The sequence below is a fragment of the Vipera berus genome (genome assembly GCF_964194415.1).
Source record: "Vipera berus genome assembly, chromosome: 1".
Classification (NCBI taxonomy): Eukaryota; Metazoa; Chordata; class Lepidosauria; order Squamata; family Viperidae; genus Vipera; species Vipera berus.
This window is the reverse complement of record NC_138202.1, coordinates 347191212-347206469: the sequence shown is the minus strand read 5'-3', so window position 1 is coordinate 347206469 and position 15258 is coordinate 347191212. Positions and strand designations below refer to the sequence as shown.

The window sequence follows — 15258 nt, the reverse complement described above, 5'->3', positions numbered from 1 at the left end:
ATCTGGTCTCATGTAATGCATGCCTTGCCTATCAACAGCCTTGTCTCTCCCTTCCTCCCAGACATTCAGAAGAGAATTCACACTCCTATGAGCAAATCTGAAAAACGAGGATGAAATTCTCACATGTCTGATCCACTGAATGCTGGTTACTACTGATAAACCCTTGGAAGAAGACAAATGGAGGTATGTCACACAAAGAAGGAAACACAATACTCATACAATTAGCAAACCCCTTCTTCCCAATCCAACTCAACCAGAAACAGCCCCACTAAAAATGAGCAATCAGTTTCTGCCCCTAGATCAGGGGTAGGCAACCTTGGCTCTTTTATGACTTGTGGACTTCAATTCCCAGAATTCCTGAGTCAGCTGACTCAGGAATTCTGGGAGTTGAAGTCCACAAGTCATAAAAGAGCCAAGGTTGCCTACCCCTGCCCTAGATGGAAACAAGCAGACCCACAACCTTCCTCTCAAAAAAACCCATGCAGACACCTAGCAAGGAAACAACTTTAAATATCCCTAAAAGAGTCACCTCAAACAAACACACCAGAGATAAACATAAAAGCACCCCAGACGGCAGCCCCCTCCCCCCCAAAAATAAGAAGGCGAGTGTTGGTAATAGGAGATTTTATCCTCAAAGGAACAGAATCATCCATCTGCAGACTGGACATACAATCCAGGGAGGTATGTTGTCTCCCTGGAGCAAAAATCAAAGATGTGGCTGAGAACCTAACCAGAATAATTAGGCCTACATGTTACTGCTCCTTCCTCCTCCTCCACATTGGGACGAATGACACAGCAAAGAACCTGAGTACAATAGTGAGTGACTACAAACAACTAGGCAGTAAAATTAAGAAGCTAGGAGCACAAGTAGTGTTCTCATCAGTTCTCCCAATGAAAGGTCAACACCCATTGAGGGGAAAAATTCTAGAAATAAACCATTGGCTAAAGGGTTGGTATTGCCAAGAAAACTTTGGTTTCCTGGATCATGGACTGCATTTCCTTTGCAAATGACTCTTGGCAAGTGATAGGCTGCACCTCACAAAAACAGGGAAAAACGGACTTGGAAAAGGACTGGCCCAACTCATCAGGAGGGCTTTAAACTAAAATTGAGGGGGGAATGGTGATCATTCTTCAGAATCTCTAGACTCCAAAACCAATCATAAATCCCAAGAAAACAAACAACGAGGTGGGCAGATTTGAAAAAAAACAAAAACTCAAACAACATTCAGGAGGTGCAGGAAACATACCCACACACAGGGACAAAAGCCTTAAATGCTTATATGCAAATGCTCAAAGCTTGGGGGACAAACAGGGTGAACTAGAAGCAATGGTACATGAGGGAAGGTATGACATAGTTGGTATTGCTATTACTATTGCTAAGCACATTGGTTTGTGCTTAAATTGTAAGCCGCCCTGAGTCTTCAGAGAAGGGCGGGATATAAATGGGATTAAAATAAATAAAATAAAATAAATAAAATATTACAGAAACCTGGTGGAATGAAACCCATGAATGGAATGGGCTGATGGATGGATACAAATTGTTCAAAAGAAACAGGTCTACCAAAAGAGGAGGGAGAGTTGCACTATGTGTAAGAGAATTCTACACATCTACAGAAACGCACATGATCAAAGATAAAATCTCTCCAGAATGTATATGGGTCAATATAAAAGAGAAAAAAAGTGACATTACCATAGGTGTATATTACAGGCTACCCAACCAATCAGAAGAAATAGATGAACTCTTTGCCAACTAGTTAACAAATGTATGTAGGAAGCACACCACAGTAGTAATGGGAGACTTAAACTATCCATATATCCACTGGGAGACAAACTCTGCAGCAAGCGGGAGATCAAACAGACTCCTAACAAAGCCGACAACTTTGTCACCCAAAAGGTAGAGAGGGAACTAAACATAAAGCTATACTGGACTTAATTCTAACTAATAGAGAAGAAGTGATAGAAGGAGTTGAAGTTGCCAGAACCTTGGGCGAAAGTGACCACATCATACTGGAATTTAATATAACACAAACACTAGCAACAGAAAACAATCCAATCAGTATCTTGAACTCCAAAAGAGCTGACTTTAACAAACTCAGAGAGAACCTAGGAAAGATCCCATGGATGAAAATCCAAAAGGGGAAAACAACCCAAGAAGTGTGGCAAACTCTGAAAAATGTGATCATAAAAGCCCAGAGTAGCACAATACCACTGAAAAAGAAAAACAAAAAATTCAAGAAGAAACCAGCATGGCTGCACAAAGATGTCTCTGACAAACTGAAAGACATAAAGGATAAATACAAAAAATGGGAAGAGGGGCACATAACTAAGGCCGATTATCAGCACACAGCCAGAACATGTAAAGATGAAGTCAGGAAAGCAAAGGCTCAGAATGAACAAAGATTTGCAACAGAAACCAAAGATAATTTAAAAAAAAGTTTCTTCCAATGTATTAACAACAAGAAAAAAGTCAAGGAAACTAAAGAGAGAAGATGACAAGGAAATAACAGGCAACAGAGAGAAAGCAGAGCTGCTTAACTCATACTTTGCATCAGTCTTCACACAAAAAGAAACGATAGCCCAACATACCAAAAAAAAAACCCACTGCAAAAGACAAATTAGAAACAAAAATTAAAATAAGCAAGAAAATGGTAAGAGAACATCTATCCGACCTTGACGAATACAAATCACTGGGGCCTGACAGATTACATCCTAGAGTTCTGAAGGAGCTGGCACACGTTATCTCAGAACCACTGCACCACATCTTTCAAAAATCCTGGAGCACAGGGGAAGTACCTGAGGATTGGAAAAGGGCTGATGTGGTTCCCATCTTCAAGAAAGAGAGAGAGAAAAAACAGACCCAGGAAACTACAGACCAGTCAGTTTAACATCAATACCTGGGAAGATCCTAGAAAAGATAATAAAAAAACAGATCTGCAAACACCTAGAAGCAAACAAATTTACCGTATTTTTCCATGTATAAGATGCTATTTTTTCCTGCAAACACCCTCTTCAAAAATCAGGTGCATCTTATAGAAGTGCAGCGTCTTATACACGAAAAAATAATGGTAACCTCTGCAGCCCAGGGCATGCCTGTGTGGGTTCTTTACATGCTGCTGCCATGCCACCTGGTACAGGTGTCAAGCCCCTGTGGGCTTGCCACTAACGGGAGGGGGAAAGATCATTGGATGGCGGCGTCTGGAGGCAGCAGAGGGGACCAGCAGCATGGATGGCAGTGACAGCCCTTTCCCTCCCTCGTACCTGTATGCTGGCCGGGGACCCCATGGAATGCAGCTGCGAGGCCATACTGCTCGATAATCACGGCCAGCCAAACTTCTGGATTTGCCAGCTCAGCTGTTTGGCGCTCCACCAAACAACTGATCGGTGTGGAGAAACAGTGGGGAATTTGAAACCTGCCTTCGCTTTCCATGCCTTGCTGTCATGCCGGTGGTCATGCCAGTTTGTTTACCAGCGTCGGAAGGCTACTGCTGTGAACTGACTATGCATGCTCATCGTGCCAGATGCTGGTTAGGTGGGTAGGGAGTGAGGCCGGCCAGGAGGCATCTATTTAGAGTGCTGGGAGGTGGTTGCTCCCAGTGCTGACTTTGTTTGCTGTAAGCTTGGAATTTGCATGCCAGAGCATCTTATACAAGGGTGCATCTTATACATGGAAAAATACGGTATAACTGGTAGCCAGCACAGGTTTGTTAAAAACAGATCATGCCAAACCAATCTTATTTCATTCTTCGACAAAGTAGCTAAACTAATAGACCAGCGAAATACTGCGGACGTAGTATACTTAGACTTCAGTAAAGCATTTGATAAAGTAGACCACAACCTACTTCTTGATAAGCTAGAAAAAGGTGGAATAAACAATATCACCACCAGATGGATCTGTAGCTGGCTGGCAAACCATACTCAGCGAATAGTCCTCAACAGCACTACATCCACATGGAGAGAAGTAAGCAGTGGGGTACCACAAGGTTCCATCCTAGACCCAGTACTCTTCAATGTCTTCATCAATATCTTAGATGAGGGAATTGAAAGGGAACTCATCAAATTTGCAGATGACACCAAACTGGCAGGAATAGCCAACAGCCTAGAAGACAAACTCAGGATCCAAAAAGATCTTGACAAACTTGAACAATGGGCCCCATCCAACAAAATGAGTTTCAATGTGGAGAAAAACAAAGTTTTACATTTAGGCAGGAAAAACAAAGGTACCGTATTTTCCGGCATATAAGACGACTGGGCGTATAAGATGACCCCCTACATTTCCTGTTAAATTATAGGGTTTGGGCTATACTCGCCGTATAAGACTACCCCTCTTCCAATGCACACCAAATAAAAATTAAAAAACATCAGATTTGATTTTAATATGGTAATTTTAATTCAAATGCTTATGACATGCAGGTGCTTAGTAGGAAAACTGTCACTTATAAACATAAGGCTGTTTGTCATCAAAAATGTAAACATAAAACAGTGCAAGTGGATTAAACTATAATAATAATAATAATAATAATAATAATAATAATAATAATAATAAGAAGAAGAAGAAGAAGAAGAAGAAGAAGAAGAAGAAGAAGAAGAAGAAGAAGAAGAAGAAGAAGAAGAAGAAGAAGAAGAAGAAGAAGAAGAAGAAGAAGAAGAAGAAGTTGGAGGGGACCTTGGAGGTCATCTAGTCCAACCCCCTCCTAAGGCAGGAAACCCTATACCATTTCAGACAAATGGCTGTCCAGTCTCTTCTTAAAAACTTCCAGTGTTGGAGCATTCACCACTTCTGGAGGCAGGTTGTTCCACTGGTTAATTGTTCTAACTGTCAGGAAGTTTCTCCTTAGTTCTAGGTTGCTTCTCTCCTTGATTAGTTTCCATCCATTACTTCTTGTCCTGCTTTCAGGTGCTTTGGAGAATAGCTTGACTCCCTCTTCTTTGTGGCAGCCCCTGATTCCAGCAACTATTCCCTATTTTCCTAATTCACTTTTTCACTTTTCCTAATTCACTCTAAAGCTTTCCCTGCGCAGAGCCTTAAGTAACACAAGCTGCCTGCAATTAGTGCAGGTTCGCATCCCACCAGGCTCAAGGTTGACTCAGCTTTCCATCCTTCCAAGGTAGGTAAAATGAGGACCCAGATTGTTGGGGGCAATAAGCTGACTTTGTAATAATGCTGCTTGGGGGGGGGGGGGGTGAAAGCCCTAATAAACAGGCATATACACAGAATGAAGGCTATTGCTAAGCACATTGATTTGTGCTTTAAATTGTAAGCCACCCTGAGTCTTTGGAGAAGGGCAGGATATAAATGGGATTTAAAAAAAAAAGACCAAATGGGAGATCCGCTCCAGGTTTTCCAGCCAGCCTGCCCAGTTCCTGAGTCAAATGTGTCCTTAGAGCTAAGCCACTGCTCTGACTGCTGCCTTCCCCACCTGCCTTTCAAGTTGGGATATACTACAGCTGGTCTTCAACTTTACAAGAAAAGACACCTAGACCCCAGCCTGTAAAAAAATCACAGACTGCAGCTTCTTCTCCAATTGGTCCCGCTTTCCCTGCGCAGACTAAATGGGAGATCCGCTCCAGGTTTTCCAGCCAGCCCTGTCCCTAAATTTTCAGCACCCGGCGTATAAGACGACCCCTGACTTTTGAGAAGATTTTCATGGGTTAAAAAGTAGTCTTATACGCCGGAAACTACGGTACAAGTATAGATTGGGCAAGACCTTGGCTTAAAAACTGTAACTGTAAGAGGGACCCTGGAGTCCTAGTGGCCAATTACCGGTACTTAACCATAAGCCAGCAGTGTGCAGCTGCTGCCAAAAAAGGTAATATAATGCTGGGTTGTATAAACAGAGGCATAGAATCAAGATCACGTGAAATATTAGTACCATTTTATAAAACCCTAGTAAGACCACACCTGGAATACTGCAGCCAATTTTGGTCAACATATCATAAAAAAGAGAGAGTTGAGAGTTTGGAAAAAATTCAGAGAAGAACAACTAAGATGATCAAAGGCCTGGAGACTAAAACATACAAAGAATGGCTGTGGGACTTGGGTTTGGCTAGTCTAAAGAAAAGAAGAAATAGTAGAGACATGATAGCAGTATTCCAATATCTGAGGGGCTGCCACAAAGAAGAGGGGGTCACGTTATTCACCAAAGCACCAGAGGGCAGGACAAGAAATAATGGTTGGAAACTGATCAGAAAGAAGCAGCCTGGAATTAAGGAGAAACTTCCTGACAGTGAGGACAATTAACCAGTGGAACAGCTTGCCCCCAGAAATCGTGGGCACTCCATCCCTGGAAATTTTTAAAAAGAAGCTTGACAGTCACTTGTCTGAGATGGTATAGGGACAGTTCTCCTGTTTGAGCAGTGGGCTGGACTAGAAGACCTCCAAGGTCCCTTCCAGCTTCTATTCTATTCTATTCTATTCTATCCTATCCTATCCTATCCTATCCTATCCTATCCTATCCTATCCTATCCTATCCTATCCTATCCTATCCTATCCTATCCTATCCTGCTGTACTCTACTCTACTCTACTCTACTCTACTCTACTCTACTCTACTCTACTCTACTCTACTCTATTCTATTCTATTCTATTCTATTCTATTCTATTTGAGAAAACCATATTTAAAAGCTAAAATGGCTTTCTCCAAGAAGCCCTTTTCTGTTTTCATGTGTTTCTAAACTTCTTAAGAATTAATTTGCTCTAGCAACTAAATCTCCTGAGGCAAATCATTGTCTTTACAACAGGGAGGATATTCGACACCATTAAAGATGAACAAAAGTGGATAATTAAGATATGCCGCCATATCTATCCCCTTTGACAACTTCAAGGAACATTCAGAATAGGAACTGAAGATAAGTTGTTTAACCATTTTTCCCTCCATTAGAAGAGAGAGAGGTAAACCCCATTTGCACATTTAGATAAACCACACATAGAGATAAACCATATTTACACATCTTTCAAAAGAGAAAATGAAAAAGCTAACAAGGAAACAAAAAAATCAGAACATATCCTCCCCAGCCACCAACACACAGATAAGCAGGGATTGATCCCAGGCAAATAATAAAACAGAAAACAATATCCTAATCAAGGGTAATCAAGGAATTACCAAGGATAAAACCATACCCCCCATCAATACAGGCAGAGCAAGATACTGTAAACAAACAAGGGAGCAAATGCCACACTCTTACTGATGATGTTACTTAGTTGGGTAATGAAACATCTGCAAACAAGCAACCGAGCTCAGAGAGCATCAAGGACTCTTTTTCCTGTTTGTTTCCTCCAAAATAGCCCTCCCAAAGAGTTTACACTTTAAGATAAAAAAAAATGAAGATTATGTACAAGTTCTGAATTGCACTGAAAGCTGGAGGGTAGAGAACAATTTAGAAAAGTGACTTGCACTGAGCTACCGGTAGATTAGCAATCTCTTCCCTACTTCTCTGAAGCTGGACATGCATGTGAATCCACGGATGGATCACAGTCCTTTCAAGAAAGGGCTGCTGGAAGATCATCCTCTATCCAGTCTAGCTTCACTTTAGAGATAACTAGTGCTAAAAGGGGTCTATAAAGAGGCCTGAGCAACAGATTGAGCCAGATGACAAGGGAAAAGAAATCCATCTGTTCATTAAACCACTTAAGATGTCTTCTGGAAGCAGTCAGTTCCTGCAACAGATCTCATTTGGATTTGTTTTGTTTACGATTAATTCTCTATTCTTTTGTCCTTAATTGTCTTTAATAAACGAGTCTGCATTTCAATTAATCTCCCCATTAGTACCAAACTGTAGCAACTTACCCAGTAAAATAGAAACTGGGGAGCCAAATACCAGAAATAAATTCAAGTTATGCTTGCAAGCTCAACCATTTCTTTTCTGGCTTGACACCCACAATATGAGGCATCGACCCTATTTGTATTATACAGCCATGCCTGACTTCGTCATCATTAACCCCTGAAGTGGAGTAACTCCCACTCTGGAAGAGTTAAGGAAAGCAAACGTCTCCCTTGAGCCAACCTTGATTCCTGGAGACTAGAAATCCATCCAAGATGCTCTCTTGATGCCAAGAGGGAACCAGCTCAAATGCCCATATACATCATCCACACGGTTATGCTACGTTTTCACCAGCGGTAATTCATAGATCAGGGGTAGGCAACCTCGGCTCTTTTAGGACTCATGGACTTCGATTCCCAGAATTCCTGAGTCAGCTATGCTGACTCAGGAATTCTGGGAGTCGAAGTCCATGAGTCCTAAAAGAGCCGAGGTTGCCTACCCCTCTCATAGACAAACAGCTGCAGTGGTCCAGCCTCACGAAATAACAGAATAGAACAGCACAACAGAACAGGAAAAGACCATGAGGTTCTTTTAAATCCAACATCCTGCTCAAGCAGGAGACCCTGTACCATTTCAGACATTCAATCGCTGATAAGCCACTGCGCAGCAATAACCAGAAAAGGAATCAGACAGACAGCAAGGGTAGTACTTTCAAAGAAAACACTCCAAAGGTTTTGGCTTCCTACCTGTCGTAGCCCTTTTAAGAACTTCTTCCGTTTCCTGAGATGTTGACAAAGGCTGAGGTCATTCTCCCGATCTGAACTGTAGAGGTGATGGCGATGGTGGTAGTGGTGATAGTGCAACCGACTCTTCTTTAGGTGGTTTGGCAACCCGTTAGCAAGTACTTCCCGTTTCTTCTTTGCTAAGGGATCTTGATGCTTGTTCGCAAGGTCAGGGGGCTTCACTGTGACATCCTTCTGTTTATAATGAGTGAGAAGAAGAAGAAACGGTCACATTTTGGGGGGGGGAATCCTTTGACATAATGACTGGAAGTGCAGCTTTGTGAAATTCAAGAGGCTCTGTCTTTAATGCCTTACAAAAAGCCAACAGGGTTGGAATGTCTATCGGGAGAGTGACCCATAGAGCAGGCACTGAAAGCACAATCCTTAGGATGACATTTCCTGATGGAAAGATATTGGGCCATTACCAACCCTGTTCATTCTGTCAACTGTCCAGTTGGCATTTCCAGAAAAAGAAACTCCTGGGACATGATTTTACCAAGAGCTATGAGCGAGGGAGAAAATGTAGGCGAAAGAGCAAATCAGTCTTAACAGTTCTGGTAGGGCAAGCAAGTACCCTGATCCCAGGTCACGTAGATGTCAGAGGCAAAAAATCAGGAAGCAAGGAGGCAGTTCTAATGGCTATAGGTTTATTGCATGCTAATGCTCTCTACAAGAATCTGAACTACTAATGGCCAAGGCAAATCTCTCTACATGGGGCTCTCTACATGGGGCTGCCCTTGAAGACCACTCGGAGGCTTCAACTGGTGCAGAATGCAGCCGCGCAAGTTGTAATGGGGGTCTCCCGATACTCCCATGTAACACCTCTACTCCGCGAGCTGCATTGGCTTCCGGTTGCCCTCCGGGTGAAATTCAAGGTGCTGGTTATTACCTATAAAGCCCTACATGGCCTGGGTCCGGGGTATCTGAGGGAACACCTGCTGCCGGCATCAAATGCCCTTCACCCAGTGCGCTCCCACAGGGAGGGTCTGCTCAGGGTCCCACCGGTAAGAGACTGCCGGCGGGTGACACCCAGGGATAGGGCCTTCTCGGTGGGAGCGCCTGCCCTCTGGAACCAGCTGCCAGTGGAGCTGAGGACTGCCCCCGACCTCCGGTCATTCCGCCGGGGCCTGAAGACCTGGCTCTTCGAGCTCTCGGGCCCAGGCTGAGGAGTAATTTATTTTAATCGGGGTTTTTTAATTGCACAGGGTTAGTTTAATCTCTTTTAAATTGGTTTTTAACTTTTGTATTGTTGGTTTTTTAACTCCCTGTAAACCGCCCTGAGTCCTCAGGGAAAGGGCGGTATATAAATGTAATAAAATAAAATAAAATAAATAAATAAATTGGCAGTAAATAAGAGCCAACAGAGTTCAAGGTGGGCTGGACTTATATCTCTTGTGGACCCAAAGGGACTCAAGATTGACAATGCACTTGACCTCTCCCTTGGTTTCAGCCTGTCATCTCCTACATCAGGACTTTAGAGATGACAGCCATCACCTTGAATTGCACCTGAAACCTATTTAGAGTCACAAGTTCCATGTTGGGATAACATAAAGCACCAAAAACTGACTGCACCACTGCATTCTGAACCAGATGCAGTTCCTGAATGCTCTTCAAGGGCAGCCCTACATATATTAAATTAGAGTAATCCAGCCAAGAGATGGCTAAGACACAAATTTCTGTGAATATGGCTTTCCAGTCCCAAAATAGGCACAATTAGTGCATAGGACAACCTGTAAAGGTAAAGGTTCCCCCGCACATGCATGCTAGTCGTTTCCAATTCTAGGGGCCGGTGCTCATCTCCGTTTCAAAGCTGAAGAGCCAGCACTTGTCCGAGGACGTCTCCGTGGTCATGTGGCTGGCATGACTAGACGCCAAAGGCACACAGAACGCTTTTACTTTCCCACCATAGTGGTCCCTATTTTTCTACTTGCATTTCTACGTGCTTTCGAACTGCTAGGTTGGCAGAAGCTGGGACAAGTAACAGGCGCTCACTCTGTTACGCGGCACTCGGGATTCAACCTGCCAAACTGCTGACCTTCTGATCAACAAGCTCAGTGTCCTAACCCACTGAGCTACCACGTCCTGTACAACCTGTAGAAAGGCCCTTATAACCATGGACATCACTCGTTCTTCACGCTACAACCTGAGCCGGTCTCACCTATGGAATAGGATGAGAGGTGTTGCAGCTTGACAACATTTGGGAAAAAAAACACATTTTGTTCAACTCTAGTGTATATAAGTCTATGTCAGGTAGACCATTCAATGCTTTGACTCAGTGACTCTGTTCATATGACATGCTTAACCAGGTGAAGGATGTATTTACACAAACTGCTATATTTCACATGCTTAACTGATGTGCTCTGGGTATTTGTTGCCTTGAGTGTTGTGAGAACCCAATTTGCTTAGTTAAAGATTCTGAATATTGGGCAAACCTAATGTATTGTCTAAATGTAGAAAATTGAGCATGATATGCAAACTCAGCCCTCTTCAGTTGTTAGACAGAAGCATGAAATCTGGCCATTTAAATTTATCTTTAGAGGAATTGCCATGGCTAAGTGTGAAAAAGCATGCTTTGCATACAAAAAATCTTAAAATCAATCCTAACTAGATGGAACAACAGACAGACAGACAGACAGACAGACAGACAGAAAGATATGGCATACTGTTGCTTAAGGTAGATTCCTGTGTCTTAGTTTAAGTTACACACATCAGTCCTTGAGTTATGAACATTCATTTAGCAACCGTTCAAAGTTACAACAGTACTGAAAAAAAGACTTACGACCAATCCTCACACTTATGAACATTGCAGCATCCCTACAGTCACATGATCACAATTTAAATGCTTGGTAACTGGCATGTATTTATAACAGTTGCAGCATTCCAGAGTCATGTGAACACTGTCCGTGTGACGTTCCAATAAACACAGCAATAAATGGTAACTTCCTATGTTCCTATTTGTTCTCCAACAAGCAGCATTAATTTACCACCAAAGGCAAATGTTTTCTGTTGAATAATGTGTACGTATCAGATTGGAATCAGTCTCATCCTCCGTTCATTGCATAGCAAACTTTCTAAAACCCTGTGCAGGCATTCAGCAGACGAGAAGGGAAGCGCCACGATCAATAGAGAGATGATTACAGAGTGAATAGAGGATTAAACATTAGATTTATTCCCATGGTGGACTGAATTAAATGTTCTCTGATAACCTACAAGATGCACTGCCAATACTCTTAATTCACAATCTATGCTTTCAGCAGTTACTTAACCAGGTGAAGGATATAAAGGCTGGTTAAGTAGAACAGTTAAATAGGAGAACCTGATATTTTTACATGATGGAAAACAATAAAAAGAGAGAAAGAATTTCTTACAGAATTGACTAAACTTCTCAAGATTTGTATTTGCAGTAATAGGGAAGATAAGAACCTGTTAAGAATAGTGGGAGAGTTAATGAGAGTTTTATATGTGAAAAAGGTATTTATGGATTTCAATGGTCATTGATTTATGACAATCAGCATAACAGTCTCTGCTGCACCATCAATGGAGCAGTGAATTAAGACTGTTAGCATCTGGCTTTGAGGGGAGGTGCAAAAAACCATACAATCCCTTCTCCATGGGGTCCTTGGCGCGCTCTGAGCAGACATTTCATTATCCAACTGGGTAGCATCAACAGTGCTAGAAAAAAGTGGGGTTATTACCCCACTAGGTAACATCATCAGTTCTAGAAGGGAGTGGTTTAACCCCATTCCCTTCTAACATTTATGATGTTACCTAGTTAGGTAATGAAATGTCAGCAAGATAACAAGCTCAGAGAGCACCAAGGACCACACAGTTCCAACCCTAAGCTACAATTTTTCTCTTCTGTTAATCCTATCACCTTAGTTGCATCCAGGAGAAGAGGTCAAAATCTGGAAGATGGCGGTCATCGCTCAAGAAAGAATCCCCAATCTTTTCTGTAGATGCACTAACATTGCCCGGACACACAAATTGGCCCAGTTTTCACCATGGGCATCCACATCTGTCAACTTACACATTTTGAAACTGCAAGACACCTGGGCACATGTGCATCTAAAAGCAAACACATCTTTTGAAAGTTATGTACTAAAAATGTGCAATATCATTAAAACCAAAATAGCTTTATTGCAGAAATGTATTTAGTTCATTTTAGAAAGGCTGTATCAAAGATTCATGTAATAATGAATGAATTCAGGGAAACTAACTCCAAAAGTTCCTAGAGTGTGCGAGGCTTTTCAGCTGTACAAGTTACAGGGACAAGAGAAATGCCAACCTAATGGACAGAGGTATTCACAGAAGTGGGAGATCAACATCTACAAAATGGCAGGTGGGACATTTTGATCAAAGCTCCACCCCTGTGTACGTGTACAGGTAATCCTTGTTTAGTGACCCCCTCGTCCAGGAATGGTTCAAACTTACAATGGCACTGAATGAGGGAACTTTCATCTGTTCCCCATTGTTGTGGCCAACACAGCAACCCTGTGGTCATATAATTACAATTTGGGCACTTGGCAACCAGCTCGCAACTACACTGAGTGCAGCATTCCTTAGTCTTGTGATCACCATTTCTGACTTCGCTGTTGGCTTCTGGAAAGATTGCAAATGTCACACAACCATGAGGTCCTGCGACCAAATGGGATCTGCCTAAGAATGGCAACAAGAACCATGGAAACCACTGTTGTCATTCAGCATGGTCATGTGACACCATGTCACTTAGCAATGGAGTTGCTAGTTCCAATTACCATCATTAAACAAGGACTGTCTGTATGTACATATAGTAAAGATACAGGGACTTTGATTTGAGATGACACACTTGCCATTTTATAGATTTTTGAGATCATTGTCCTCTCCCCTGAAGAAGCTTCTATGTATTTTTTATTAGATTTTTACACTGCCTTTATTACTTTATAAGTAACTCAAGGTGGCAAATATACATAATACTTTCTCCTTCTCCTATTGTCCCCACAACAACAACCCTGTGAGGTGGGTTGTACTAAGAGAATGTGACTGGCCCAAAGTCATCCAACCGGCTTTCATGCCTAAAGTTGGACTAGAACTCACAGTCTCCTGGTCTCTAAACCAGCCCCTTAACCACTAGGCCAAACTGGCTCTATAAGATAATATAAGATATGAAATGTCTTTAATTTTTATTTAAAGGTGGACTGGAAAACCACTCTACTAAGCAGATGGTAAACCAGAATATAGTTATAATGATTTAATGACAAGGATGATAAATGTATTTTTATCTCACTTATAGATACGAGTGGAGATCTTTAAGCTAATGGCCATTACTGAACCAGAAAATCTATGATTCACCACACCTATGGCTGTTTGCCACCATGATCTGTAATTTGAGTCTTCATGCTTCCATTTTGCTGCTAGTTACAAAACAGATGAAAAAGGATAGATTTTTCCTTTTTTTTTAATTCCATCTTTTCCTAGCCAATCGGCCCAAGAATAAACTGAACACAAACAGTATTTGGAAAAGCAACATAATGTGCTCTTAGTAGTAGATTAATGAATGTAATTATCTCCCATTGTGGAAGTACATGCTGCAAACCTTGTAATTTATAGACCACTATAAAGTTCTAATGTGTTTTTATGTCTTAAGCCGCTTAACCATAATCTAATATATTTTGTACCCAGCCTTATTCTTAAGTGGTTCCCAGCTCTGTGGGGAAGATAAATCCTCCCAACCCCTGGTCATTTTTGCCTGAATGTGACACAACTGGAAATACCAAATTTTCAATCAGGCATTAGAAAATAAAACAAATCCTGGAAACCCAAACACTACTTTTGCAGATAATTGATTCTACTAATTGAATTGGCTACATTTATAGTCTGCTTTTCTTTAAAGCTGGAATGCAACACAACATAAAAAACAGATGCGGCTTCTATCCTACCTTTGTGGGTGCCCTATTGACTGATCGATCACACCCGTGGATAATCGTGTTTAGTAAACGCTAGTGAGAAAGACGGTTGGTACAGGGCCATTTGTGTTTAACCTATATAGATGGTCCTCGGTTAACAGTGGTAATTTGGAATGAAATTTCTGCAGTTATAAAGTGTGGCATCACATGACCGGAATTGGTCTCTGGTGCGTAAGCTCTCAGTGTACATACAAGCAACAAGTGATAAATCATGACCGTAATCATAAAACACAACCGTCATAAATCATGAGATAGAACCCTTAAATTACATATGTTACAACACTACCCCAATCCAAGCCATTCCTGGCTTGTTTCTCCCAGCACCCAGCCTTGGTAAGGCAAGGGATTCCCTCCTCTGCCTCCCCCTTCCCTGCCACCCTCAACTGCCTATCTCCCCCCAATCGCTGCCCTTTGGGGTGCCTGTATACCTGTTACTACCAGATGGTGCCTGTCTGCTGCCATTGTGCGCTACAACATGTACCACTTTTGTACTAGCTAGGCCTTTTCTTTGCACCTTCTTTTATGCTGGTGCAGCTGGGGCTTTTCCTGTGCACCAGTCAGGGCCTCTGCCCATGCCCCACCTCGACCCTCTATTCACACACCAGCCAGGGGCCTTCTGTCAGACACGAAGCCCAGTGGAGTCCTTGGTGCTCTCCGAGTTTGTGTTACAACAGGAACCACCAAGGAACCATCCCTAGTATATAAAATGAGAGCAAACCCCATTCCTTTCTAGAATTGATGAAGTCTGCAAGAAAACAACCAAGCTCAGAGAACACCA

At 42.2% G+C, this 15258-nt stretch overlaps 1 protein-coding gene and 1 long non-coding RNA gene across 2 annotated transcripts in view; both read right to left on the bottom strand.

Annotated features, from left to right (window-relative positions):
• LOC308671591 overlaps positions 1 to 15258 on the bottom strand; it is a 711918-nt gene that overhangs the window by 373139 nt on the left and 323521 nt on the right. The window lies entirely within an intron of this gene.
• LOC308660153 (autism susceptibility gene 2 protein homolog) overlaps positions 1 to 15258 on the bottom strand; it is a gene marked incomplete at both ends in the record, with an annotated part of 443023 nt that overhangs the window by 236602 nt on the left and 191163 nt on the right. Inside the window, one exon of the mRNA XM_081314369.1 lies at positions 8503 to 8733. Within this exon, the coding sequence (XP_081170495.1) occupies positions 8503 to 8733 (231 nt within the window). The remainder of the gene's footprint in view (positions 1 to 8502; positions 8734 to 15258) is intronic.